The sequence below is a fragment of the Zonotrichia albicollis genome, chromosome 1, assembly GCF_047830755.1.
Source record: "Zonotrichia albicollis isolate bZonAlb1 chromosome 1, bZonAlb1.hap1, whole genome shotgun sequence".
Classification (NCBI taxonomy): domain Eukaryota; kingdom Metazoa; phylum Chordata; class Aves; order Passeriformes; family Passerellidae; genus Zonotrichia; species Zonotrichia albicollis.
This window is the reverse complement of record NC_133819.1, coordinates 49,841,333-49,868,203: the sequence shown is the minus strand read 5'-3', so window position 1 is coordinate 49,868,203 and position 26,871 is coordinate 49,841,333. Positions and strand designations below refer to the sequence as shown.

The window sequence follows — 26,871 nt, the reverse complement described above, 5'->3', positions numbered from 1 at the left end:
TTTCCTCCTCTCTCCCTGGAGCCTGGGCTGGATGGTGTTCAGTCTCAAGTACTGTGGCCATTCTCAGGTGGAAAATATAAGCACAAAGATTTTGTTATCAGTGGGCATTAAGCTACTGTCCTGTGACCTTTAGCTATTTCTAAAATTTATAAGTCAATTCTTTAACTTTTGCCTCTAAGAGTAAATTCATGTAGCATTAATTTTCAGATACTTGTTCTGAAAGTGATTTTTCCTATAAGGCTTTTTGCATTAGTTTTGTAGGCAATACTAATCTCTCTATTTATCTTTCTTCTACGTTGACTTTTGAGTAAAATAGCCAATTACTGATGTAGGTATTGGCCATGTAAGCACTGAATGCTTGTGGCAGGTCTGTCAGGACGTGCCCCATGCTTAAATCTCAGGAGTTTGCTGTTCCTCCAAAGTGTAACATCTTTCCAAGTGATTTGAAGAGTGTCTTGATTGTAAATCTCCCTCCAGTCTATGAATTTTGGAATAGCTGTTTTGAGTATTCAAGTGGAAACTCTCACCAGTATAACTGCTTGCTGGGGTTTTTTTTCCATTGTTTGCAACCCATGCTGTAGAGCCAGAAGTTGTTACCAGCTGAGGGTGTAGTCAGATCTGTTAACCAGGGCAAGCCTCCAGACAAAACTGTTTTTGTGTGTTTCCTTCCCTCCTGCCAATAAAATCCATGCAGCTGAAGGAAACATGGGCATAAAAACAGTGTTCTGAAATGCAAGGTAGCTGTAAATATTACTTTTCACAGCTGAAAAGAAAATGTATGTATTTCTTCAGACTAATTAGTATGATATATACAAGCAGTATAATAGCTCCAATCATCCTTTAAGTTCATACCCAGTAGTGCACACTGATGCTTTTTAATTTTTGAAATAATTAAGAAGCAATTTGCAGCCTACAGGGCATTCCACTGGTAGTTCAATAGACTTAGGTCACCCTTGCTATTGTACCAGGTGTGTCCCTTTCCGTTTGCTGTGGGAGCAAGCTCCTTATTAGGACTTGCAAAGGCTTCAGTAAGGAGATGTGCAAAAACTCTTCCCTGAAGCCTAATGTTTAACTGATGTAACACTTGAAGCTTTCTGTTTGTGCCCTTTGAGTTTTTGTTACGGTATTTGCAGCGAGTTCTGGCTGATACATGACAGAAATAAGCGCCTTGCCCAAGTGGTGTTTGAGAGAGAAATGGCACTTTCCTAAGGCCAGGAGCTTGCAGTAGGGAAAAGGAAGAAGCAACCACTGAGACAGATGTGTTTGAAGCACGCTTTGCAGTTACTCTGTGCCTTGAAGATGAGGCTTTTTGGCCAAGGTGGGAGGAGGTACAGGTGGGACAGAGCGCGCTCTAGTGACTGCCTTGCGCTCGGGACATTTTACTGATTCAGCTTTTTGTTGTGCTGTAGGACCTTTGCACAGAACTGCAGAAACATCGAACACTTAAATCTGAATGGGTGCACAAAAATCACTGACAGGTAAGTCAAAGAGGTTTTTTGATTGATGGGAAAATTTGGAAAAAGAAGTTGCTGAAGGTATTTTTAGTGTGTCTGCTGTTTTGCAGCACGTGTTACAGTCTTAGCAGATTCTGTTCCAAGCTGAAACATCTGGATCTGACATCCTGCGTGGCCATCACAAACAGTTCTTTAAAAGGCTTAAGGTAAGAAGATTCAGTGTTCTGTGTTAAAGAAAAGTGTTTAAAGAGCTGTTCAGCATTTAATGAAGTTAAAAAATTGGTGCTGAACCTTTATACTGTGAATCAGCACGGGCTGTATTCTATATCTAAGGTTTCTGGGGTGTAGACTGTGGTGCTTGTGTGTGGTCTTTTCTCATGACTTTTCTGTGGAGGCCTGGCACAGTCCACTGGCTATCATTAATTTCTAACAGTGTGTTTAATTTGGGTTTCCCACTGTTATGACTATTTGAAGGCTGGATTTAACTTTATGTATTTTTTTAATTCTCCCAGTGAGGGTTGCAGAAATCTGGAACATTTGAATCTTTCCTGGTGTGATCAGATTACGAAGGATGGTATTGAAGCACTGGTGAAAGGGTGTAGTGGACTAAAAGCTCTATTTCTTAGAGGTTGCACACAGGTACATAATTGCTTGGGTGATCCTTTAGGAATAAAATTTTATTTTGGGTTTTTGAAATCTCCATGAATTAAAAATGTCGTTTTTGTTATAGTATTTTGTTCAATATTGCAAGATGTGTACAGTTTTTGGGCTGCTTTGCTGTGCTTTTAATTTCTTGTTTCTTTTCCTATGTCCAATTTAATTACTAAATACAGTTAGAAGATGAAGCATTGAAACACATTCAAAATCACTGTCATGAGCTTGTAATCCTGAATTTGCAATCGTGTACAGTAAGTATTTGAAGCTTCCAAAGGTACATTCTCCAGAAATCAGAAATAATTTTGAATGATAATCAATTGATCTGCTATACACTTAAGTAAGATAGTTATTTTCTGGAGTTTACAGGATTTTGTGTGAAATAGTATCTTTAAATGAGCTGGCTGTTTCTACAGCTGAGTTTTGACTTGAAGTGTTGGGTTATTTTTTCCCCCTTCATTACATCTTCTAAGTGTGGTAAGCTCTGGAGTAAGAATTAACTGCATTAATTCAATTTTCATGAACTGTGTAGCATTTTGATCTATTCATAATTCTAAGGTTTCTAATTGAGCAGAAGTCATGTTCTGGGCTGCATAATAGAGAGTAAAAAGTAATGGCATCATAACTGAAGATGATTCAGAACCATCTAAGTGGCAGAAGGGCATGCCTTTCCAATATTAATGGAGAACACATTCATTAGTCATGAAATGTCTGGGAATAATTCATGTACTTTTAATTCTACTTAAAGAACACAAATTTTCTTTGCTCTGGTTTATATTGGCTTTTCATTGCTTCTGATGTGACTTTTCAGGAATGGGAAAGGCCTTCTTTTAGATTTTAAATATAGCTAAGTCATTCTTTCCCTGCAAGTAAGCCTTAAAAGATATTGAAATCAATTAGAATTTCAGTGTTTCAGTTATGCAGAGTTGAATAATGAAATTGTGTTTTTGTTTGTTTTTGAAAAGTTTTCTAGTTTTATTGCTAAAAGGTATCATAAAAATCTGCAAACCTTTCAAATCTGTTTTACAGATTGTTCTAGAATGAATGTGGCATGGGAACATTTTTTGTTAAGATCGAACCTAATAGATTTCTTTAAAGTGTTGAATATTTTTGAGTGTTAGGGATTATTTAAAGTTACTTTAAAATTGCAGAAAATAAGAACAATAAGAATACAAAGCTTGAGCTTCCATGATACAGATGTTCAGTGAAAGAGAATTTTTCAGTGTGAATGTAGGTGCCCACTGAAGCTGGCACTGAAAGAGAATGGCAGTGAAGTTCCTTCTTTTGGTCAGAACCACACATAAATAAAGTCAGCATGTAATTTCCTCCCCTTTTACACTTCCTTTTGCTGCCCTTCTCACAAGTTCTTTTTTTGTTGTGTTTTGCCCAAGATGAATGAGATATATCAAGGCCAGCCTTTTCTGACTGTTTTTATGGAAGGATCTCAAGCAGATAATCAGTTCTTATCTCTCCCACATCACAGGGGCATTGGCACAGAAGTGCACCAGAGCTTTCCTTTGGTCAGGATGTCTGTTGTTATTTAGTACAAACAAAAAATCCTCCCGAGGGAAAGTAGTTTTTCCTTTCAGTTTTCTGAGTTGCTAGTCTGTGTGTCCTACCTAATTGCATGTGCTTTAAAGCTGGATTTCACTGGAGGTGTGTCCTGCTTGCTATGGCTTGGAAGCATGCTTCCAGAAGCATCCAGGCTCCATGTGATCAAAGGGATTTTACACAGCAGGTGTCCTTGGGCTTTGTATGATCCCCACTGTAATTCTAGTGACTCTGTTTTATGGGCCCTGTAAAATGCCAGGCCAGCTCCAGCAGCTGTGGAATGAACTTGTATTAGCATTGGAAGCTGCACATCTGAAAGATACCATGTTTAGAGAAAGATTTTAGAAACTTGCAGGGACTTGCAGGCATTTTTTGAACACTTTATCCTGACAGTGATATGGGCATTGAAATCACAAGCAATTTCAGAGTGGAAAATTTTCATATATGACTTGAGGGCTTGTTACAGCAGCATAAAATTTGCATAGTCCTTGCCTTCCTTTTTCCAGGAACAGCATCATGTGTATTTCTCAAAGCAAACAGAACAGTTCCAGAAAATAACATGGTTTTGGAGAGTCAAATCCAGAAGTACCTGATTTGGACAGAACTCCAAATTGTATCTTCTTACCTGTAGATTTTACAAATCCTCCTGGATCCCCAAAACGAAAAAGAGACTTCTAATTTTCTGCTGCTAATAATTTGACTGAATTAGTTGCAAAATCTAAACTTCTGATATTAAAAAGTGCTGGGCTGGGGAGGGGGAAGCATAAGGTAATATCCCTTTGTGCTGAGCTACTGTGATTTCTCATCCTGTTTTCATCCAGGAATGGTTATTTTTGTGGTAATAGCATCAGAAATATGCTACAGTTGTATGAGCATACTCAAATAAGGGGCTTATACAAGGCTTTCTATTAAAAATACTGGAAGGTCTTTGCTATTTTTGCAAGGGTATTATTAAGCCAGGAAATAAAACAATCTGTTCCACACAGCAGAAAAATTAAATGCATAGTGTTAGGAGGAGGACTGAGAGGAGGACTGAGAGCTTTTTTCAGAATAGAAGACTTGTAAACCAAATCTTATTTGCACACACACAGTAATCCAGCTCCTGTTGCTATTTTGTGTGCAGCTGCAATGGGGCTATTTCTTATAGTTCCTGTTTCAGAGAAAAACCTAATCATATTCTAAATTTGGAGTTACTCCTTACAGAAAATCTACTACAAAACGTTTTTGAGAAATTAGAAGTCCTCTTTTGAGTTAAATCTTTCATCTGAAGGGGTTGTATAGGGTAGGGCAGATCTGGCTTTTACGCTTACCTTCTGTAAAAAATGGATTATTTGTAATTGTTCCCTGTAACTCTTGCTTCAAAAATTATCAGAAGGTGAAGGGTTTTGCCCTTGGGTTCTAATGCTCCAGGGAAAATCAGGCAGTTAGCTCTCCTGCTCTGAGGCTTTGAAATCTCTTTTGCACTGTTCCCAAACTTACACAGTCACTGGAACAGAAGACCTGGAGCCCACTGATATATAAGAAGTGAGCACAATTTTAAAAAAAGTGAAAAATTACAAAACAAAAAGCAAAGTGGAAGACAACAGCAAACAACTCTCACTTTGTGATTCAGACTGCCTTAGAGTAGAACTTAAAGTCGGTGGAAAAATACCTAGTTAAGTAGGAATTGTAAATGTTGATTATCTTCAGTGTTATCTTTGTATGTGGTTTCCTGACTGTATTTTTGGGTTGAAAATCCGGGTTGCCTTGGTTATATACAGTGTGACAGTAGCAGTTCAGTGGCAATGTCTTGTTCTTGGATGATTACTTGATAAGGAAGTAACTTCAACCTTCTTCTGTGTTGCAGCAAATTTCAGATGAAGGCATTGTGAAAATCTGTAGAGGATGCCACAGGCTGCAGTCACTCTGTGTTTCAGGCTGTAGCAACCTGACAGATGCTTCTCTCACAGCACTTGGTCTGAACTGTCCAAGGCTGAAGTGAGTATGTCATGACTGTGTTGTATGTCAAGTTCTTACTGGCCTGATCTAAGAAATTCACTTCTGAGGATGAGCTGCATTTACAACCAGAACATTAGGTACATAAACTTGAGGGCTGGTCCTCTGTAGCTTCATATTCATGGAGTTCACTGCATATCAGAAAAGCAAGAGTTAATATATAACATATAAGATGTGCTGGACCCAGCAGTTCACTTCTGTGCTTCTAGCTAAATATTTTAGGTACTAACTACAAGTGAAAAAAAAATATATATAAAGCCCATTACTTTTTTAAAAGCTAAGAAGATCTGTGGTTGTGTTGTTTCTTTTGATGTTTGTACTGTGATGTGGTTTTATGCAGTCATTTGTCTTGAAAAATAGCTAAATTATATATGATTATTCTATTTATCTGATTTATTATATTTTATCTGATTATTATATTTAAAGATTTTATTATAAAAGTCCTTTTAATATGCTCTGCAGTACAGCCTGGTGTTCTTAAACTCTGAAATAAAGTGTGCTCATGTCTTGGCAAACATGGACTGATATTTATGAGTGATGTTTTGAACATTAGGGGCTTATCAGTCAAAAATAATATAAGCTTCCACAGTGGTGTAATTTGTGCATACATATATGTTATGGTGGCCTTTAAAACCATAGCTCAGTTATGCAGCAGCTCACTGGTTATGGTGACATATTGCAGAGAGAGATAATACTTCTAACTTTAATGTAGATTAAATAAAAAGATTTTTGAATGACAAATGGCCATTTATGACAGGAACATGCAGGAGTCAGAAGTTGTTATATTTAAATCACAGACAGTGGAGGAATGAGTAGTCTGTAAAAATTAGGGGATGCTGCATTCAAATTCCAGTGTACCATATGCTGACACACAGTGTTCCTTTAGCTGAATGGGTGAAAAAGAGCTTTTGTTACTGTAGAAGACCTGTCCTTAAGACAATTCCAGGCTGACAGTCCCCTTTGTGTCCCTTTCATACTTATTAGGAGCTTAGGAGCCTTTTGGCAAACTTACTGGAGTTCCCTAGAAAGCTGTGCTGTTACTGCTGGCCTTTTTCCACCATTTTGCTCATTTTCTCAATTAGCATCTCAGATGGGAAATAAAAGGAAGTCTAATCTGCTGCTAGTTGTGCAGTTCTTTCCAAGGGCAGTACAAGTGCAGCAGGAATTGTCTCAGCTTTGCTGGGAAATCTGTCAGCCACGAGGGGGAAGGCGTTGGCTGCTCTGCTCCTGTAATGAGGAGCAGCACAGGGAAGGAAAATGATCCTTTGCAGTGATTGCTGCTGAGGATTACTGCACGTTGGGAGGACAGAGGATGCAGCTGGTTACAGCTAGACTTTTGGGACCATGGATGGAAAGTACTTGATAAAAATTATGTTGGAAATCTAAGGGAAATGTAATTCCACACTTGTTCTGTACCTTCTGAAGATTTCAGTGTTAAGTGTGAAAGAAAAATCTGTTGCCTCTGTTGGACTTGCTGACCCTGTCAGGAAAATTTTGAGTGTTTGCTGTGCTGTACTACTCTCACTTCAGTTCAGGATCTTGAAAGTCCTACTATGCTGCTTTCCATGATGCTGCTGCATTTCCCTGATTCAGTTGTGACCAGTCACAAGTATCTCCTTGGACAGAAACTTAGGTCAAGCTTTCAGCAGACCCTTCAGCTATATTTCTTATCTCACATCTACATACGGATATCTTGTCATCCCTCTTTAGATTTGCTCTTTCAGGTGCTTGGTGCCATGGTACCATCTCTTTTTTTTTTTTCTTTTTTTTTGGTTTATTAGCACTTTTTAATGCTATAATACTTGTAGGTATTTTGGCAAGGCTTGTCAAGAAAAGCACCTGTGAACCATGAATGCCTTTGTCTGGGTGGGTCTGTGAAAGTCAGGATCATATTCCTTTCAGCCCCACCAGCTGCTGATTCCACAGGAGTAGGGAGTTGCTGAGTGCAGAGACATTCCAGGTGTGCCCAAAAAGCAGCTGTAGGCAATGAATGCAACTCAGTCTGACTCAGAGAACATTTCTTCATAAGAGTAGAGAATCCCTTTGAACATCATTTTGTCTCATCAACTCCTATGTTAGATACTTTTTCACAAGTCACTGGGTGGGAAATTCATGTCAGCTGTAACAGGAAAAAAGAAGAACCCTCTGTATTTAAACACAATCACTAAAACAAAAGCAAAAATTAGAACTTTGCTCATTATTTCCATGCTACCCAATGCTGTCCCACCTGTTTTTTTCATTCTGGGGCCTGATTAATGCAGCATGTGTGATTACAGCTCACTCCCCATTCTCCTGCCCTATCTACACACCCAATTTCAGGACAGCTAGAGCTGCTTATCTTCTGGTTTCTTATTCCTCTGTTTCTATAGTTGTCTTTTCAACTGGGTGTGCAGGAAGTAGTATCCTCGCTATTTTGGGTGTCATTGCAGATGTCATTGCCTATCCACCCCCCTTTAAAGTCAGCCATGTAATGAGATGGGGTTTGTAGCAAGTAATTGATGAAAGGAGTTAGGAGGGTGACAAATGTGACCTGAACTGTGGGAGGTTTTTTGTGGTGGTGTTGGTTTTTTTTCCTTCCTATTTGGTATCACAGGCAATTTTCAGAGTAGCTGAGAGTATTTTGTGATAGGCTGCTAACTGCCCTTGATGGAAGGGCACAGAATTCCTGAATATAAGTCTGCAAAGTAAGTCCCAGAGGTATTAAAACCATCAGTTTGGGAAGAGATGCCTGTCTTGTACTTAGCTTGAATTTCCCTCATACTTCTGAACCTTGTTGGAAGACTGGAACTCTGAAAGTGGATTTCAAGCTTGTGGGGCTGCTCAGCTCTAAATCTGCTGCCCTCTTGCTTTTGCCTTGGAAAAGGCTGATCCAGCAAAGTCACAGTCAGAGCCTCACATTCCCACATTCCCCCCTTCGATGGGGTTGGAATTCGTTCATATACCCAGTGTGGCTTTTCCCTTTGCACTTTCTCTAGAGTGTTCTAATGGCCTCCCAAACCAGTGGAAGGATCTGGAGGCTTCTCAGTATTGCCACAAAAAGTTCTTTTGTCCCTCTTTCCCTGCCTCCTCCCCGCCAGCCCCAGCAGGACAGCTGCTGTGGTAAGTTGCACTTAGTTTGTGCTGCTCATCCCATGGCACTGTGGTTTCCCCTTACTCATCGTGATACTCACTCCACCTGCAAAGGAAGTGTTCCTTAAAAAAGGACAAAGAAAACAAAGACAACAAGTGGGATGGAGGCCTGTTGTGCATACTAGGTGTGCTGTTTGGGGCAGTTGACTTCTGGGATTTTTTTTTCTTGGTACTACTTCCCAGTGCCTGTTGGAAGAGTGTTGGGATTATCTTTCCAAAACACTTTAAGGTTGTGTTGATATAGTTTGTTGTTCTTACTGCAGCTTGGAGGTTTTTGGCCCCATGCTTTCTGGTAACTTGCTTCACTGTGCTTCATGCAGAGGCTCTGAGGGGATTTCTAGTAAGCACTTTCTCAGTTTTGTCATTTCCCAGCAGCCTGTGCTTAGATAACAGATGTAGGCTTCATCTGCATTTTCCTTAACTCAGGGTTTATTTTCCCAAAGCTTTCCTCAGATAACACATGAGAAAACTTGGTCACTATGCTTTTAGTGAAATAAGAGGTTAAAATGACCCTCATTGTGTATAATTTTTTTCCACTAAATGTTCTCTGACTGTCAGAATCTTCTGATAAGGTGAATTAAGTCTGCTTTTTCATTTCAAGTCACGGTGAAAAATAGGGGGAGGATGTGTGTAAGTGTGTATTTCTGTATATATACACATACTTTTACTATTGAGAACTTTTGTTGCAGAAGACAGATTTGTATCTCAAATGCATTTGCTTTTCTCTATGTTAATGTTTTCTTTAACATTTAAACCTTTTCCAGGATTCTGGAAGCTGCAAGATGTTCACATCTCACAGATGCTGGGTTTACCCTTCTGGCACGGGTAAGGGTCCTTTCAGAGGGTCACAGCTCGCCCTGGTTCATTGCTGCTGAGCAGCTGTGGATTGATGTAGTCCTGCTGGGAAGCAACATGAAAAGAGGAAAATTAAAGTAGTGGAGGAGGGGACTAAAAAGCTATTTCATTTCTGGATTATACTTAGGTCTGCAATTTGATCTAATTTGCCATCTATCATTGCAATTTTCACTTTTTTCCTCTCTTTTTTCATTTGTTTCAATTGTGTTTATTACACTTAACATAATTCTAGACTCAAGTTATGTATTCTAGCCAAAGTTCCCTTATATTGATGGCATACACCCTTGTGATATGTACATTAAAAAAATCAGCATCTAATTGATTGTTCTGAAGATAACTTTAAATTACAGATCACTTACATTATCCATTATAAACTATAAGCACTTGTGCCCTGGTTCATGCTGTAAATCCATACAGAAAGCATATTGGTGGTGTCAAATGCTTCATGTTAGACTTGGGTGTTTGCTGGTTAGGAAATGTGAGCATGAAAATTATACTCTTTAAATGGGATTTATGCTGCTGATATTTAATGTGAATGAAAAGGGGTGGTTTTTTTTGGTAGCCACAGTGGTTAAAAAGAGTGGTTTTCTGATTGTCCAGCACTACATCCTCAGGCTCTTGGTGGTCACCTCAAGCCTGCTCTTAAACCTTTTTTTCCCTATTCCTGGAAAAACCAGATTGGGAATTGAGCCAAGCTTTGGCACTGTGTGGTCTGCTGCAAGGTCACAAGTTTACATCTTTTCTGGAAATGAGTCATGATCAGATATTGACAGCACTTCTGAAAGCTTGCTGGGGTCTCTCAGAATGTTGCTCTGAGAAAATTGTGTAGGTGTGACACGCAGCTTCCTTCTGCCCTTAAAGCAGACCCCATTTTCACATTTTCAGCATTTATTGCCAAAGCAGTTTGGGTTTAAGGCTTCTTTCTAATGTGTGACAACAAAGAGAAATGTGCCATGGCTTTAGTGTATTCCAGGTGAGCCAGGTGCAGCTGATAAAGGCAGAAGTTCATGTGTGTGCAAGGAGCTGGCTTTAGTGCATGGGCTGTAAATACTGTGGGTTTGGAGTGAGGGGGAAGGGAAGCAGGGCTGCTGAGCACTGCTGTGTCCTGTTCAAACCTTACAGGACTAGGAGGAGACATTTCCCTTCATAGGAGAAAGGCTGAAATGTGGATGTTTCAGAGGGAGGTGGGGTATTGCTTGTTAATTCATCTATTTCTCTTTTTTTTTGTCATTTGATGATGATCAAATATTTGAAGAGATTTAGATCACAGTTTCCTCTTGCAAGCTGTGCTGTCCCATATTATAAGCCCTGTGCATAATTTTATGTCAATATGTTGTTTTATTTTATTTTATTGTTTATCTGTTCATTTTTTGTTTATCGTAGAATTGCCATGAGCTGGAGAAGATGGACTTGGAAGAGTGTGTTTTGGTGAGATTTAATATGAAAAGGAATATTGAATGTCCAGTGTAATGCAGTAGATTAACACCTTTGTCTAGATATTCTTTGGTTTTTATAAATAGTGTTGTGTTTATGGTAGGAAATAAAAATAATTATTGGGAAATTCTATACAGGGAAATACTTGGAGAGTAACAGGTGAGGAGTTGTTTTCCACAAATAACAAAACCCTCATCTGGTACAGAAAGAGAGACCTCGTTGGAGGGTTGCCTCTCCTGCTGTCTGTTGCTTTTGGCTGATGTTTGGTTTCTTTTATTCCCAGATAACTGACAGCACATTGATACAACTTTCCATACACTGTCCTAAGCTTCAAGCATTGGTAAGTGTAACTCCTGCTCTGTGGCCTGTGGTGCTCCCCCTGGAAGGACACACAGGGACAACTCCTGCAGTACAAGCCCAGGTTGTTCACTCTGTGTCTAGAAATAATTCCTCATGTAGAGTGACACTGTGCAAAATATGTGCAAGTTTCATAAGTATTCTAAGAGCAGCACTCCTAAAATATTTATATGCATTGTGTGTGATTAAAAAAATGTTACCAAATCAGTGAGTAAAAACCAAAAAGCTTTTATTTTATGGTTAATGTCCTTCATATTTGATTTAAGTTAAAGCACTTAGATTCTTTATGGATATTCTCAAGTGTTCAGTAATGGTTTTCTTAGGGGGTATGACACTTCATATCAAATATTGAATAAACAAAACCACCCAGAGAAGATAAATGGAATCACTCTGTAAGCAGTTTTGCATGCAAGCACTTTTTTCCAAGCACTTTTTTACATTTGCATAATAAATTATGGAAGGTTTCCTTGGACTTGACTTTTGAACATAATTGGAGAGGATTGAGAGTGGGGTACCCTGCTTACTGGATTTCAAAGAACTGTTTTCTAGGGAGTGGTAGCTTAGATCTTTCAGACCATCAAACCCAATTTGAGGTAACATAAATTTGTTTGTTCTTTAATAAAGGTCCTTGAAAATTGCTGGATTGTTCTTACAGTAGGAACTCCTGTATTTCAGGCCAGTTGTGCTTTTAGTGTAGATTTGTTATAACTACTTAGATCTACGTGAGAGAACAAGTATCTTTATAATCTGTTCTTAGATGGGATTAAAGGAAGGTGTTCTGCTTCCTTAATTAAATTGTGTTATGATTAGTGTAACTAAGGTAGCAGCATGAGGAGAGATGGCTTTTCAAAGGAGCTTGTTCACTATTTAATGTTGTTGGTTTTTTAATTTTTTCTTATCAACTGTCCAGTTTCATTTCTGAACCATCATTCTTGATGGAAAACCAAATGATTTGTCAGGAGCTGTGGGGCCATTTATATGGGACACATTTTTATATTGTAATCCCAGTTGCAGCCAGTTCTTGCTCAACTGGTACAAAAGATCTCTTACAAAAGAGATCTTTCTATCAGTTCTGTCAGTGCTTCAACAGAGATACCATAAAACCTCATAAATCCCAAGCATTTTTTTCTGAGCCTGCTTCTCTTTGCTGGCCTTTGTGTGTTTGCCTAAAGACAGGGAAATGTGGCATTGGTAAAACATCACAGCTTTCCTAAGGGAACCAGAAAACTTGATTTCTTTGGTGTATATAGCTCTTTATATATAAACTGGATAGGAAGGATACATACTCAGAGATTGTGTGTGAAAAGCAGTGGCTGAGAATTACAGGAAAAGACAAGGCAAGGCAGGCAGGTGCCAAATACAGTGCATGAGCTAATCTTGGTGCTCCCAATGTCCTGTAAACTCCTTTGCAGCTGTGCTTTAGGGTATTTGCAGTTAGAACAAACATTTTGGAGTTGCAGAGATTAACTCTGGATTTGCTTTTGTCTTGTTTGGAGACTCAGTAGAGGGTGGAAGTGGGCAAATCTTCATCAGTATTAGAGTGTTTTATTGCCTAATGCACTAAAGTAATTTCTGGTTAATATATTTAATTGTACATTTAAATTAGTAGAGAAACTGTGAAATACTCATGATAGTGCTGAAGATGAGAAGACAATTGAATTCTTCACAGCTTGTGAAGTTCTCATAGTATGTCATGCCATACTTGATTTATGCACAGCTTTTAGTATGTATTAACAACAACAAAAGAATTTGACCATATCTCTTTGTTCTTAAGATTTCAAGCAATTGTATTTGTAAAATTCCACGTTATTAATGCTTTTTAGTAGGCTTGGGAAGTCAGAAAAATCCTGTGGTTTACTATGAAGTGTGTATAATTTGGCATATTTGTTCTACAAAGTTCTACGAACTCAGCTGTACATCCTGTATTGTCCTTGCAGTACCAACACCATGTCCCAGGAAAGCTGATTTTATAAGCTGCTTACTTCCTGGGATGGAACACTCCTAATTAGCCAACAGCTTCACACAGCCTCCTGTCCTTCCTTGGAACAGCAGCTCTGCTGTGAACGCTGGTTAACCCTGCAGCTGCTGACTGTCCCCAGGCTCTGAGCCAAACCAAGCGCACAGAGAAAGGAGATACAGGAGAGAGCTGATGTGTTTGAAGACTTGAGAGACTGCCTGAATGGGTGTCAGGAGTTAAAACACTGTTGGTAGGGGCAAGCACTTCATTTCTGCTGTCTTTTGGAGACAGTTTGCCCTCGTGGTGCTGCTTGGAGTCTCTGCTGGGTGCTCACACTTGGTGTGTAAAACTGGACCAGCTGGAGCTGAAGGTGGCTCCTGTCAGACTGCAGGGAGATGCAGACCTGTCTCCCAGCCTTTCTTGGGTTCCCTGCTCATTCCGTAGAGCAAAGGTAAAAAAAGTTGAGGCCAAATTATTTCAAAGAGCAGGACAGATCTCATGTGTCTGGTAGCAGGAAGGAAATGCTCTGACTGTAGCTGAGGTGAAGTAAGGTTGGAAGTCCCCAGGTTGCCTTTTCAGTCTGGAATGAAAAGATGTGTTGTACCCAGAGAGGGGAAAAGTTGCATGTTAGAGTTGGGGGTTTGGCAGGAGGTCCTTTCGAGCACTGCTGTTTGCTTGCTCTGAGTTAAAAAGTGCTTTTGGACTGCTGCAAGTGTTTCTTCATCAATTACTGTCTGAAAAAAACTACTTGGGGCAAGGAAATGCTACTTCATTACCTGGCACTGGTAGGCTTAGGTACAAGTACAGGCAGAGCACAAAGCAAGGCACCAGCTCAGAGCCCAGGGCAAGAGGAGAAGAGTTCACAGATCCTGCACATTTCACTGGGGAAGACTTGAGAGCATTCATTTCAGTGGTGACAAAGAGGGGTTTTTTCAGCTGCCTCTGAGGAATGTCTGTTTCCTGTTGTTGTCATCATCCGTGCTTCTCCAAAAGTCATGAATTCCCTGAAGAAATGAGGAGAGTGCTTTATGTGGTGCCACTGCCCGAGATGCAACATCATTTTCCGTGTTCTTCAAATTCAAGGGAGTAAAAAAATGTGCTGAAGAGGAGCAGATTTTTTTGGTTTATTATGCTGACTGTTGCAGAAAAGGCTGCTCCTGCAGCTGTACAAGATGTTTATTCTCCTTGTCTGTACAGCCTGAGGTGCCAAATGTTCATGGCTTGTTTTTCTTTGAAATCATTATTTGGCAAATCAGTCTATTGTGATTGTTCTCCATCTGTGTGGACTTGCACGGGCTTGGTGTATGTATGAGACCATGGCAGCTGTGAAACAGTAACCCCTGAGCAGATACTCATCTATTCCCTGTGTTCTCGATCATCCTTTAAAGTTGTTCCTGGCACAGAGCTGTTCGCACTGTGTGGGACAATTGGAAAAGAATTCCCACATTCATAGAGAGCAGAGGGGCCTGAGGAGCTTTGCCAGTGATGTGTTTTGGGACTCAGCTTGTTTTGAAGCAAAGTTAAAATCAAGTACAGCCATTTTGTTAAGTAAAGCAGTTTCTTTTTTTACTCTTACGGGTTTCAGCTGTGTATTATTTGTAGCTGTTTAACCACTGGAGTGAAGGAGGTTGAAGAGGACTCTCCAGACTCTTGCTGTCCAGAGGCTCGAGTAACTTAGGACTGAGGGATGTTGTTAATGGTTTGTCTCTGTTTCAGAGCTTATCTCACTGTGAACTGATCACTGATGATGGGATTCTTCATCTGAGCAACAGCACGTGTGGGCATGAGCGGCTGCAGGTGCTGGAGCTCGATAACTGTCTCCTCATCACGGACGTGACTCTGGAGCACCTGGAGAACTGCCACAACCTGGAGAGAATCGAGCTGTATGACTGCCAGCAGGTCACACGAGCTGGCATCAAACGGATCAGAGTAGGTGTTTCCTGCCTTGTTCCCGTGCAAATGCCAGAGCTCTTGGTGCTGCTTGAGACTGTAGGAGTCCTACAGGTGTCCCAGGCGTGGAAGGCTGGATAAACCATCTGACTGTCCTTCTGTTAGGTCCCCAAGTGTGTAACTTCCCTCTATGAACAGCAGTAAGTGTCAGTTCTAACTTGTGACATTCTGCTGTTGGAATGATGAGCTCTTATCTTCTGCCTTCTCTATTTTTTTCAAGTAGAGTCCTCTGTTTTTAGGATGGTGTAGTGGCATGCTAAATCCTAAATATATGTTAATACACAGAGCCAGTAGTAAAACATCTGCATGGAGATTTCAGTTGATGGGCTTGGGGCCTCAGGCCCTGGAACCCAGCCCCGAACCTTTCCCCGAGTATCTCACCCATTAGGTCAGAGACCACCTGCATTGTGGAGGCAGCGTTTTAGCCTCGAAGTTAAACTTGTCTGTGGCTTTGTATCCCAAATTTGCATCCAAACACTTTTGCAGCTGGAAAGATCATCCCTGATAGTGACTCAAATTGAAGGCAGAAGCACAATTTTATTTCATGCTGCTTTCCAGAATGAGAACAGCAGCAAAAATATGGGAGATAAGGTTCAGAGAAGTTGTCCCTTAGTAGCCAGGGTCCACCCCTCTTGTCCCTATAGTAAACCTGTGCCTCTCCTGCTGCACTGTCTGGACTCATCAGTGCTTTACGGGGGAACCTGTGCAGGGTGAGTGCCCAGACACTGGTGTGCCTTACTGGATGGGTCATGAGGAATGACATGTGAGGAGAAGGCAGCTTGGCTGGTATCCACTGTATAGAGGCTTCCATCACAGCTAACTAACCTTAATGAGGTAGCACTTGCTGGCACAACAGGTGAGGTGTGCTGCTTCTCTTTTCAGTTCTGTTCTTTCTCCCCCATTATAATGCAGCCTTTTCATCCACAGGCTCATCTACCTCACGTGAAAGTTCATGCTTACTTTGCTCCAGTGACTCCCCCTCCGTCGGTGGGAGGGAGCGGACAGCGCCTCTGCAGATGCTGCATTATCCTCTGACAGCCAGAGCAGCCACACAGGAAATGTTGTTGTTGAAGAATGGGATGGCAAGTCAGCAGAAGGAGTCAGTTTCCTGACAAGTCCTAATGGTGGTGTTTGGGTGTTTGGTCATCCAGTTTTGTGACAAGAAAAGCTTTTTTTTTTTCCAGGTAAAAATCTTAACGTAATGTGCAGCTGTGGATTAAGTTGGTGATGCTTTGGTTTGTATTAGTAACTCCTTCCTTCTGTTGGCATGAGAACTGTGGTACCATGTCAAACGTGTGGGCATTGCAGCGGAGCAGCTACTTGGTGGAAGTTCACAAAACTTGGAAGTTAATTTGCATTTGTCAGCACTGCTCAGTGTGAAGTGCCGCTGTCACGTGGGGCTCGAGCTGCCACGCCAAGGAACTGAGCCTGCTGTTCTGTAATATACACACACACACACAGGTTTTAAAGACAAATCAGCTTTAGCAGATGTTGACCAAAAAATGCAAAGTAATCATAAGCTCCTACAGTAAAACAGCAGCTTGTTCTTTTTCATGATTCAGCTTCATATTTATTATGTAACAGGACATAATAGGTAATGTCAAAGGTAAGGTAGTACCTCCAGATACCATAGAACTAGAAGTACTTCCCAAGTTTTTGGACTTGGTTCAGTTGAACTCTGCTGGTACAAAGCTTGGCGGTCGCCGACGCAGGTTGTGCCCGATGCCATCGGCCTTGAACGGGGTAAGAAATGGTCGTGGAGCCCGTGCACTCTGCTGTGCCTGCTGCCACATCCAGCCCTGGAGCTGCCACATCCAGCCGTGGAGCTGCCACAGCCGGCCATGGAGCTTCCGCCAACGCCATCCCCGCAGGCTGGAAGGAAAGGATGCAGCGCTTCCAGGAGAGGTGCAGCACAGATGCTTTTCTACAGATTAATGGAAAACAAGTTCAGCTACAGAAGGCAGGATGGAGCAAGGAATTCAGTTTGGCCCACCTATTTTAGGGACAAGCATATGGGCTGAGCTGTAGGCAGGAGTTGAACCATACCAAACCTGTGGTTTTCAAATGTAGAAAGCCAAACTCTTCACATTTGGTTAAGAAGCTGTCAGCTTCTGAATGATAATAATGATGATAAAAATATGTGTATTAACTCTTAAGGCCATGCTTTCATCCTTAGTTTTTCAGTGCTAGACAATTAGATAAACTTTTTATATTAAGCAATTAAATTAACTGAGAGAAACTACTTGACAATTCAGAAAGCTTTTATTGTGTAAGTTTGACTCTGTGTGTGTTTTAAGAGTTCGGGGCCCGTGTTTACTGAAAATTAAGAAGCAGTTGGAAAAGCTACAACTGGACAGTACTGCCATTTCCCCCCTGCAAATTTTAAATGACTTCTAAGAAGGAGTGAGCATGAACATGAACTTGTGTGGCCAGCAGTGGCTGGGTTGTGTGCACTCACAGAGGAGAGGGACAGTAAATTAAGAGCTCAGCTTTGGGGCTAAATTCCACCTTAGACTACAGTACATGGATTTCTTCACTAGTACAAAGTAAGCCAATCTGGGCTTCCTTTGCACAGTAGTGGAGTGCTGTTACAATCATACTGAAGAGTTCCATTCAGTCACTGCTGGTCTCATGAGAGTTTTAACCAGATTTTATTCTCAACTGTACCAGGGCAGTCATTGGTACCAATATGTCAATATGTGTTGCCTTTTGTTGGCTCATTTTTTTTCTAAGACCATAACGAACCTTGTAAGTCTATTGCATTGAAGATGTACAAAAACAAATGGAATCTACTCTGATATAGGACACTTAAATAAACAATCAGCTGATGTCAAATTTGAATTTGTTGGAATTATTTCAAATCTAAGAAGATTTCTACTAGAAGCAGAAGACCCATGTGAATGCACAGTGTGCAGGATATCCTGCAGGGCTGGTTTATTTCCCTTCCTTACCTTGACCAACTATTCTTGCTAGGGCAGGTCTTGTAATTAATCTAATCTGGGTGTGGGAAAAAAAGAAGTAAACAAAAAGAAAAGCACATTTACAAAATTATTGAAAAACATTTATTATACTTAAATTGAAATGTGTACATCTTATTAAAAAACAAAAGCCATTTGCTGGTGCCATAATTTAATTCCAATTTCAAGTGAGCTGGACAAACTACTGTACAACTTTCAATATTCTTTAAAATTAGATATTTGGATACTTTCCAATCAAGGATTTTTCCACTTTTATAAAACATTTGGATTTGAATATGGTGTGAGCTAAAAAGACACAAGTGTCAGTTCAGGAAAATACTAGGACCAAACAATACCCAAAGATGAACAACTTATAGGCAGAAATGTTTAAGTACATAAAATTTTACTTTCAGTGCAGAAAAAAAAAAACAAACAAACAACCAAAAATAGGAAAAAAACTCTAGGTTTGATGAATTTAAATTTTCAAAATGCTACAGCTTTCAGAAGCTTTTCTGCTAAGCACTTGAGCCAGTTATGGAAGGGGAAATGAAAAAGTCAAGTTGCTTTTTTACATGCTGTAGTATTGGTTTACACGGAACACCGCAGCATAAAAAGCAAACTATTCCCAAGCTTCTAAGCCAGAGATCAAGTTGGAACTTTCCAAAGGCACAGAATAACAGCTCTGAAACTGTCGCTTAATACCTCTGGAAACACTCCGCTCTAAGTACCTGACCAATTGAAACTTAATGTTAGCCTAGGAAATGCTGTGCCATGACTTTACAAGACACATCCAAAATACCAAGAAAGCACATTGCCTGTTTCAGAGAAAATAAGTATTTGGTCATATGGAAGAGGCACTGTAACACGTGTACAGTATGGATGGATGGATGGATGATGGATGGATGGAGGGTGCAGGAAGGTCAACTGAAAAGGTAAGAGGAGATTTGTCCAGAATAGGAGCTCCTGCAGGGCAGGCACCTGCTGGGAAGGAACTTACAGGGTGTGTATTTAGTGTTTCTCAAGCAATTTATTTGATGCTGCTGAAAGCTATGACAGCCCTGTGGTGCCAGTGGGTCATCTTCCCTCATCTGCATAATTCCACTGAAAACCCCACTTCTCACTGCCAGTATTTTTAAACCCACAATTTTACAAGCAAAGAGTTAAACTGCAGCAGTGCTCTGCAGAGAACCTAGGAAACTAAACATAAAGGATGCATAGGCAATTCTTTTCCATTAAATTCATTAAAGCAAAACACAATTACTTGGTACCCCATAGGATTTATATTAATCCCTCCAATAAGGTACTATTGATAATGCAGTTTGCTGCATGCATATATTGCATCTGTCTAGGGCTTCTTAAAAGCCCTGTTCTGGCATTTACACTTCTTACATACACTCTTATACACAATTTACACGGGAAGCTGTTTTGACAGCTTGACTCTCAAAGACCTGACAACCTGATCACTATCACCTTAACTACTCATCTCCACACAGATTAGCATGTGCTCTGCTAACATCAAAAAATAAAACCAGCCTAAGGTACAAGCACGTAACAGACAAACTGGCACAGAAAGGTAAATGCCCCAAAATAAGTTTACATTCATCTCCAACTGGATACAGGTAATAGAAAAGCAGCACTGCTTCGCTTCTATAAACTGTATCTACTGGCCACAGTTTGCCTTATTTCAGTGAAGGGCAAGCACCTTTGCTTACATTGTCTTCCATGCCTGTACAGAAGCTGTCATGGCATTATACCTCTCATGAGGACACTTAGCTATGGCAGTGATAAGAAAGTTCACCTATCAAACAGCTCATTAGAAAGGTCATTTTGTGTTTTCAATATGAAACATCTTATACAGTGAAGTTAGATCCTAAGGTTTTGGATGATCTTCATAGTCTTTAGGCAGGACTTCATTCTGCGTTGGAGTATCAGTCTAGCAAGTGTGTGATGTCACTTCAGAATTATATGGAAGCCTTCTCCATTTTCAGCTGAAAAAAAACCAAAGGAATTGTCTGATTGTCCTTCCTGAACAGATTCACAGACATACAAGCAAATACACCAAAACACCCTAGTATGGACTTGGTTTTGAAAATAAACTCAGCTACAACAAAAACTTAAAGGTTTCCTACTTGTGCTAAACAAAAGTGTTATGATTAATGATTTGTGACTGGATCTTCAAAGAGGGACAGTTTCTGCAGGTAGGTGCAGTTTCTGCACAGAGTCAAACTTGTCCACTGATTACAGCCATTTGCTGGCACTCTGTACCAGAAATAAAATGGAGTTCTGTGGAAAGGTGGGATTCAACAGCAGCCTATTGAATGAAGCTGGCTATTGACTAGCAGAGAAATAACAGAATGTTATGCTCAGTTCTGCTGACTCTCAGGACTCAGTTAACATTCAGTTTCTGAACTTCAGATGTACTACTGCCAGGATTTTTGATATTTTTTTTAAACCTATTTTGAAACTTCACCATTCTCAGCAATTATTAGCAGCATCCCTATCCAGTGATGGCTGACTGAATTTTATGTAAGGTTTATTACCGAATTCTGCACTGGTTCTGAACTGAAAGCTCAGAGAAGAGTCTGAGATGCTACACAGAGGCTGAAATCTGGCTAGGAGAGGAAGAACTCTGAATATCTTCTGTTACTGTGTATGCAAAACTTCTGAAATTTTTAAAGAATGCTCCTGGCTAGAATAAATGATTAAGTTTTAGACTGTCAGAAAAGACAACATACCTTTTATTGTGGTGAATAAGAAACAACTCTCATCTTGAAAGTTTTGAACCATCTAAAAGAAAAAAAAAAGCTTCAAAACCTTCTGAGTATGATCAAAACACAAAACAAAAACAACCCTCTACAACCATGATATTAAACACAGCCTTTTGTGAGCAATCATGTATTTTTGGTTTTCTTCAGCAAGTAACAGGCATACACCAAATTAAAATACTGCTTTTTACTCTTGTGACAACCAGCTGGGAGCCTATTACTGCTGGCTGTGTTTTTGGAACTCTGTGGAGCAGACACTTGAACAAGCAGAGTCCAACAGTGTTTAAATGCTCTCTGCCTTTGGTGTGCTCAAAATAAATATGTACTAAATAATTGCTGCAGCTTCTCAGAACTATATAAACCAGCTGCCTCTGTCTTCTCATAGTTTCAGTTTAGTCAGGCAGAGGAAAAGTCACATTTAAAGAATCTGTCTGTTCCTGTAAAGGAAAAGATACTCTAAATGTCAGCAAACACTAGGGCTGCATTATCAAACAGAAAAACCAGTAATAAATGAGCAAGCATAAGAAAACCCTCCACTCCCAGTCATAAATAAAATGCCAAAAAATAAAACCTCAATTACCTGATCACTAACAAGAATGTGGATGCCTGTGGGACCCTGTCTGTAAACTTGGTTGATCTGATGCAAAGGAATATTAAATGCCAAAGCAAGTTTGCGTGTGACTTCTGAGGCTGCCATCTCCTCTAAGTAGATTGCATGATAAACTGCAAGAAAAACATAATTTACATAAGCATGTTACTAATGGCTATATGAAAATACCTGAATTTGTTTACTTTATACTTTCAAAAATTTTAAAACCTAAAACTTTAAGATTACTCCCTGTTCTCATTAAGAGCTTGAACTTCCCTAACTTTTCTTTCAAGGGAAAAGTCATTAACTCAACTCTAATGGGGGAGGCTTCTATTTGCTGCAAGACTGAAGGCAACTTCCACATTTTTTCCTGTATCCTGCACAAAAAGGTACAATCATGTCAAACAGATTTAAAAATGGATCTTTAGAGAGTCACCTAAAGATGGTTTTGAAAGCAATTTTGAGCAGTCTCGAAAGATTCAGGTAATACCTACATCCCACTTATGTGCCTATGCTCCTGCTTTAAATACAGATGTAGATTTTGTGGTTTTGGTAAATAAAGCCTTTTGCAACTGTCTGAATTAACTATCTACACATGATCTCAGAGCTGAATGGAACACAGTAAAGAGAACAGTAAGACAAAGCAGCTGTTCAGTTTGAAGCTGTATTTACAGTTCGGTATCTTTATTTAACAGTGCAACAAACCCTTGGCAGCTCCAAGTCTGCACGTTCTTCTGGCCAAAGATATCCTGAGAGAAAACATGTATTTGACAAGCAGCAGTATTTTATTTACAAACCCTCCTCCACCTCAATTCTTGCATGGAAAATTCACAAGCACTATTGAAGTAGCCTGTGCAGATTTTAGCTGGGGAGAGAGGTCTCTCAAAGCCAAGAGCAAGTAAAGAATAATTTTAAATAGCTTCATTCTCTTAATTGTAGGGGTGACATGGATTTACGAATAAACAGTTACATTTCCATCTGTGTTGAATCAACAGTTGTCAAGGAAATACTAAAATCAAGAGCACATTCACTACTTGGCTGTTTTTCCTCTTCCAGGCCCTACAGTTTTAGTTCAGTTGCACAGAAAGTGACAGCAAAATCTTACAGAAAATGGGAAAGAATTGTTTTATTTGCATGAAGCTTTTACATGCACCTACATTGATATGGCTGATGCCTTGTCTGTAACAACAAGCACAGCTGATTCCAGAACTCCTCCATTCATGACCATGTATGTCATGGACATATTTTATGAAAAATCCTTTTGTTAGCATCTTTTCTCCTGAGAAGCCGAGAGGCCTCGGAAACAAAATGTAACCAATAATTATCTGCTGCTGTGGAATACAACAGGTGGATCTTTGATTGGTCTCATGAGGTTGTTTTTATTTAATGGCCAGTCACAGTCCAGCTGTCTCGAGACTCTCTGGTCAGTCACAACATTTTATTATCATTCCTTTCTATTGCTTGCTAGCCTTCTGAAGAAATTATTTCTTCTATTCTTTTAGTATAGTTTTAATATAATATATATATCATAAAATAATAAACCAGCCTTCTGAAACATGGAGTCAACATTCTCATCTCTTCCTTTGTCCTGGGACTCCTGTGAACACCACCACAGACGTAACTACAGTTTTATCAACAGACTGAAAACGCTCAGTGGTTTAACCTTGAGAGTTTCAGGTTCTTTTTGCTCTGTGCTGTTAAAGCAGCAACTGTGCTGCGATACAACTTCCCACAGTTGCTTTGTACCCCAGGAGCAGCAGCTGAGCCCCTTTCCCAGCCCTGCAGCTGTCCTGCCCAAGGCCAGCCATGTTCCCTGGGCTGTACATGGTACCGTATATTGCACCGTTGCTGTCCGTGCTGCCCGCGTCCTGCCGCTCCAGCTGGATGCTCCGCAGGGGCTCCTGGCACACGTAGATTGTTAAACGGGGCCTCACGGACCTGCAGGCCAAGGAAATCACAACGAGTCACACTAAAGGTATGTGCCCTGCAAATACAGGGGCTGATATGCCACAACTGTAGGTTTGTTATGGTAACAGTACACTTGATATGGCTTTCAGCACTGAGCCCAAAAAAATTAATCTTTATTTAAGTAAGTGGTCTCAGATGCTGCTGAATTTAAACAAAACTTCAATCCATTCAGATTCAGCATCTGATTGGATGCTGCTTGTTGGACTCCTGTAACAGGACTACTGAGTAACTGTAGCTATGATATTTTCTGAAAAATCCTTTCCTTAGGATTTTTCCTCCTGAGAAGCTAAGAGGCCTCAGGAACAACATGTAAACATTGATTATCTGCTGCTATGGAATGCAACAGGTGCATCTGTGATTGGTCTCATGTGGTTGTTTCTAATTAATGGCCAGTCACAGTCAGCTGGCTCGGACTGTCTTGGTCAGTCACAAGCCTTTGCTATCATTCTTTTTCTGTCTTAGCTAGCCTTCTGATGAAATCCTTTCTTCTTCCATTCTTTTAGTATACTTTTAATATAATATATATCATAAAATAATAAATCAAGCCTTCTGAAACATGGAGTCAACATTCTCATCTCTTCCCTCTTCCTAAGGCCCCTGTGAACACCATCAGAAGTAATAACAGCAATTCTTCCAGGAGGGCCAGGAGTACCAAATACCCATTTCAGACAGAATCAGACATCCCTTGGGATGCTGCCTATGTTAGCACTCAATACCTGTAACCTCAAAAGGCCTCAGGGGTTGTTCTTAGCTCCCCAAATGACCAGTTTTAAACCTTGGCAATAAATTCATCCATGTCCAAGAAACTGGCAGGCCCCAGCTGCACTGGTGCAGCCTTACAGCCCACCTGGGCGTGCCCTGGAGGGGTGCACAGGAGGAGAGTTTGAAACACTGCTGCCAACTCCTGAGGCACCACAGGCACCAAGCCCATCCTGACACTAACTTCCCAAATCTCCCAGTTCTAGAATCCCCCATCTAAACCCACTCAGCCTCAGTGAGCACATCACCTGGATTTCAGTGCATTATACAGCCGAATTCCATCGGCTGGACCACAGATTTGTACCAGATCTTCTCTTGTCAGCTTTAATAAATCAGCACCTGAACAAACACATGAGAATTTAATGAAGATTACTGCAGCACATAAATTCTTCCTAAAATAAATGGTATGTTCATTTAAACCAAGACTAGCAAAGTTCACCATGACAAAAACAGAATCTGGGACACAGGAAAAAGTGAACTTCAGACCAGGCTCTAGGGAGTGCCAAATAAATCAACCTGTTTTCCAAAGGTGGTGAGTTACAGTTTATGCTGTTTACAGTTTTGGAACAGTACAAGTCTGCAAGGCACACAAGTTTCTGTGGAGAGAGATGACTGTTCTAGAGAAACAGTGATTTTTGCAGGCACCCCAGGGTAGTGTATTTTGAACACATTCAAAATATAAAGCAAAAATATTCCATGGTTTGTCACGCAGTGAATTACCCCAGACATTCAACTACCCATCCATCACTGCCTCTGTGCACTTAAATTACAACAATGCACTCGAGTACAGAAGGTGCTGCTGAAGCAAAAAATAGGAGGACAGATTATTTGAGAAGCAGCATGAGTGTCAGAGAAGAAAACAACACTCTGAAATATCAGTCACTGTAATAGATGAGTAGGAAAATAGGAAAAAAATAGTCTTTATGTATGAAAATACTCCACAGACTATCCAGGAATGCACAAATAAAAGCCAGCAAAAATAACTGATCAAAGCCCTTAAATACTATAGTTAAAAATTACCCAGGCCTGAGGCAGCATAATAAAATTCATATATACTACACCTCTTGCTTCATAAAAAAAAGCCAGCTAGCTAGTACTTGACTTTTATAAAGATAATAATGAAAAAGAAGAAAAATTTTCCAAGAGCCTTTGTCAGAAATTTGGTACTAGTTTATGGAGAAAGCTCAGCAATACTCATACAAGAAGCACAGGTCAAAAACTAACCAGCAGCAGCAGAATAAACCTTCCCAGAGAAAAAGCCTGGTACAAAGGAGTTCTGACAGAAGCATGAGCCAAGCCAAGAGGCAGAGAGCTCGCATCATTCACAACAGTGTCCCCTTCAAGTGTCACCAAAGAAAAAGGAATTTACTTATAGTGAGTAAGGTGTCATACCACCCTTTGCACAATTCCAAGGAATGCTAAAGAAGCAAACAGCCCCACACAGTCCATCTAGTGCCATGTCTTGTGGTCAGACATACAGTGGGAACTGCACTGCTCTTCAACCAGCAAATCAGTAAATAAATATGCATAAATATGGATACCATCATGTTCTTAGAGAACTCCTTTCCCACACAGAACCTGCTCAGCAACACAAAGAAAGAAAAAAGTAAACTATAGATACCTGAGAAATTTGAAAAAAGCCTTGTATAGGCAGAGAACCTATTCTTGAGCAACCATTGCTGAGTTTCCTGGATTGTGGCTGAAGGATGAAGCTGCTGTAAGAAACAAGATTGGATATGATAATTTGGATACTAAAAAACCCAAACAAAACCCAAGCAATTAAAAAAGATCTCCCTCAGTTCAACACTTTCTTATAACATCAAGTGCAAATCAAATATTCTGACATAGCTATACAAATACATGAACAATACCAGAAAGCAAACACTCACATCTCCTGACCCTTGAGAGGTTCCATCTCCTTGATGATTTGGGGAGGAAGAATTGCTGCAGATTAAAAAATAAAACCAAGTATTACTAGAATTCTATAAACCAAAATATTTAACCATTGTTGAAAATTAACTTGAAATTTCCAAAACAATAAGTATCACAACTGAAAGAATTAAAAGACTGCAACTTGTTAAACTTAAGACCATTCCACAGTATATGGATCAGACCACACCACTGCCAATAATTTTTGGATGAACTGCCTGTTTGGTTACAGTAGTTTAATTAACATTTCAAAACAAAATGCTTTCACCAATGAATTTTTGTTTAAAAGTTTTTGAAGATATTTGTTGGGTCTTTTTCTTGCAAATTATACTAACTGCATATGATGGAAATAAAGACTCTTCTTACTGAAAAAAGCTAAAAATCGTTTCCATAGACAAGGACTAAATTACAATAGTGAAAAGGTAAAGTATTTGCTATGTGACAAAGGACAAGAAATTGTTTTACAAAATGTATAGTAAGAAAGAAAGATGGTAAGGCAGCAGTAATTACCTTATAACTGAACCATGTGATACAAATGTCATACTCTAAAACGAATATATAGGTCAAA

General features: G+C 40.0%; 2 protein-coding genes across 7 annotated transcripts in view; one reads left to right on the top strand and one right to left on the bottom strand.

Annotated features, from left to right (window-relative positions):
- The window catches only part of FBXL2 (F-box and leucine rich repeat protein 2), a 53,026-nt gene extending 33,205 nt beyond the window's left edge, over window positions 1–19,821 (top strand). For 2 of the 3 annotated variants that reach the window (XM_074541132.1, XM_014266238.3), the window contains exons 6-15: window positions 1,410–1,478; window positions 1,565–1,660; window positions 1,967–2,093; window positions 2,288–2,362; window positions 5,506–5,636; window positions 9,548–9,608; window positions 11,022–11,066; window positions 11,356–11,412; window positions 15,103–15,315; window positions 16,264–19,821. In XM_074541132.1, coding sequence (XP_074397233.1) covers window positions 1,410–1,478; window positions 1,565–1,660; window positions 1,967–2,093; window positions 2,288–2,362; window positions 5,506–5,636; window positions 9,548–9,608; window positions 11,022–11,066; window positions 11,356–11,412; window positions 15,103–15,315; window positions 16,264–16,371 — 982 coding nt within the window. In that variant the 3' untranslated portion in view covers window positions 16,372–19,821. Of the gene's footprint in view, window positions 1–1,409; window positions 1,479–1,545; window positions 1,661–1,966; window positions 2,094–2,287; window positions 2,363–5,505; window positions 5,637–9,547; window positions 9,609–11,021; window positions 11,067–11,355; window positions 11,413–15,102; window positions 15,316–16,263 lie in introns of all 3 variants that reach the window. The other variant, XM_026792711.2, reaches the window with a different exon arrangement.
- UBP1 (upstream binding protein 1) overlaps window positions 16,475–26,871 on the bottom strand; it is a 36,699-nt gene continuing 26,302 nt past the window's right edge. For 2 of the 4 annotated variants that reach the window (XM_074541109.1, XM_074541120.1), the window contains 7 exons: window positions 26,264–26,318; window positions 25,996–26,089; window positions 24,623–24,713; window positions 23,479–23,585; window positions 21,639–21,781; window positions 21,029–21,080; window positions 16,475–20,281 (listed from right to left, as the gene is read on the bottom strand). In XM_074541109.1, coding sequence (XP_074397210.1) covers window positions 20,244–20,281; window positions 21,029–21,080; window positions 21,639–21,781; window positions 23,479–23,585; window positions 24,623–24,713; window positions 25,996–26,089; window positions 26,264–26,318 — 580 coding nt within the window. In that variant the 3' untranslated portion in view covers window positions 16,475–20,243. The remainder of the gene's footprint in view (window positions 20,282–21,028; window positions 21,081–21,638; window positions 21,782–23,478; window positions 23,586–24,622; window positions 24,714–25,995; window positions 26,090–26,263; window positions 26,319–26,871) is intronic. The other 2 variants (XM_074541115.1, XM_074541112.1) reach the window with 2 other exon arrangements.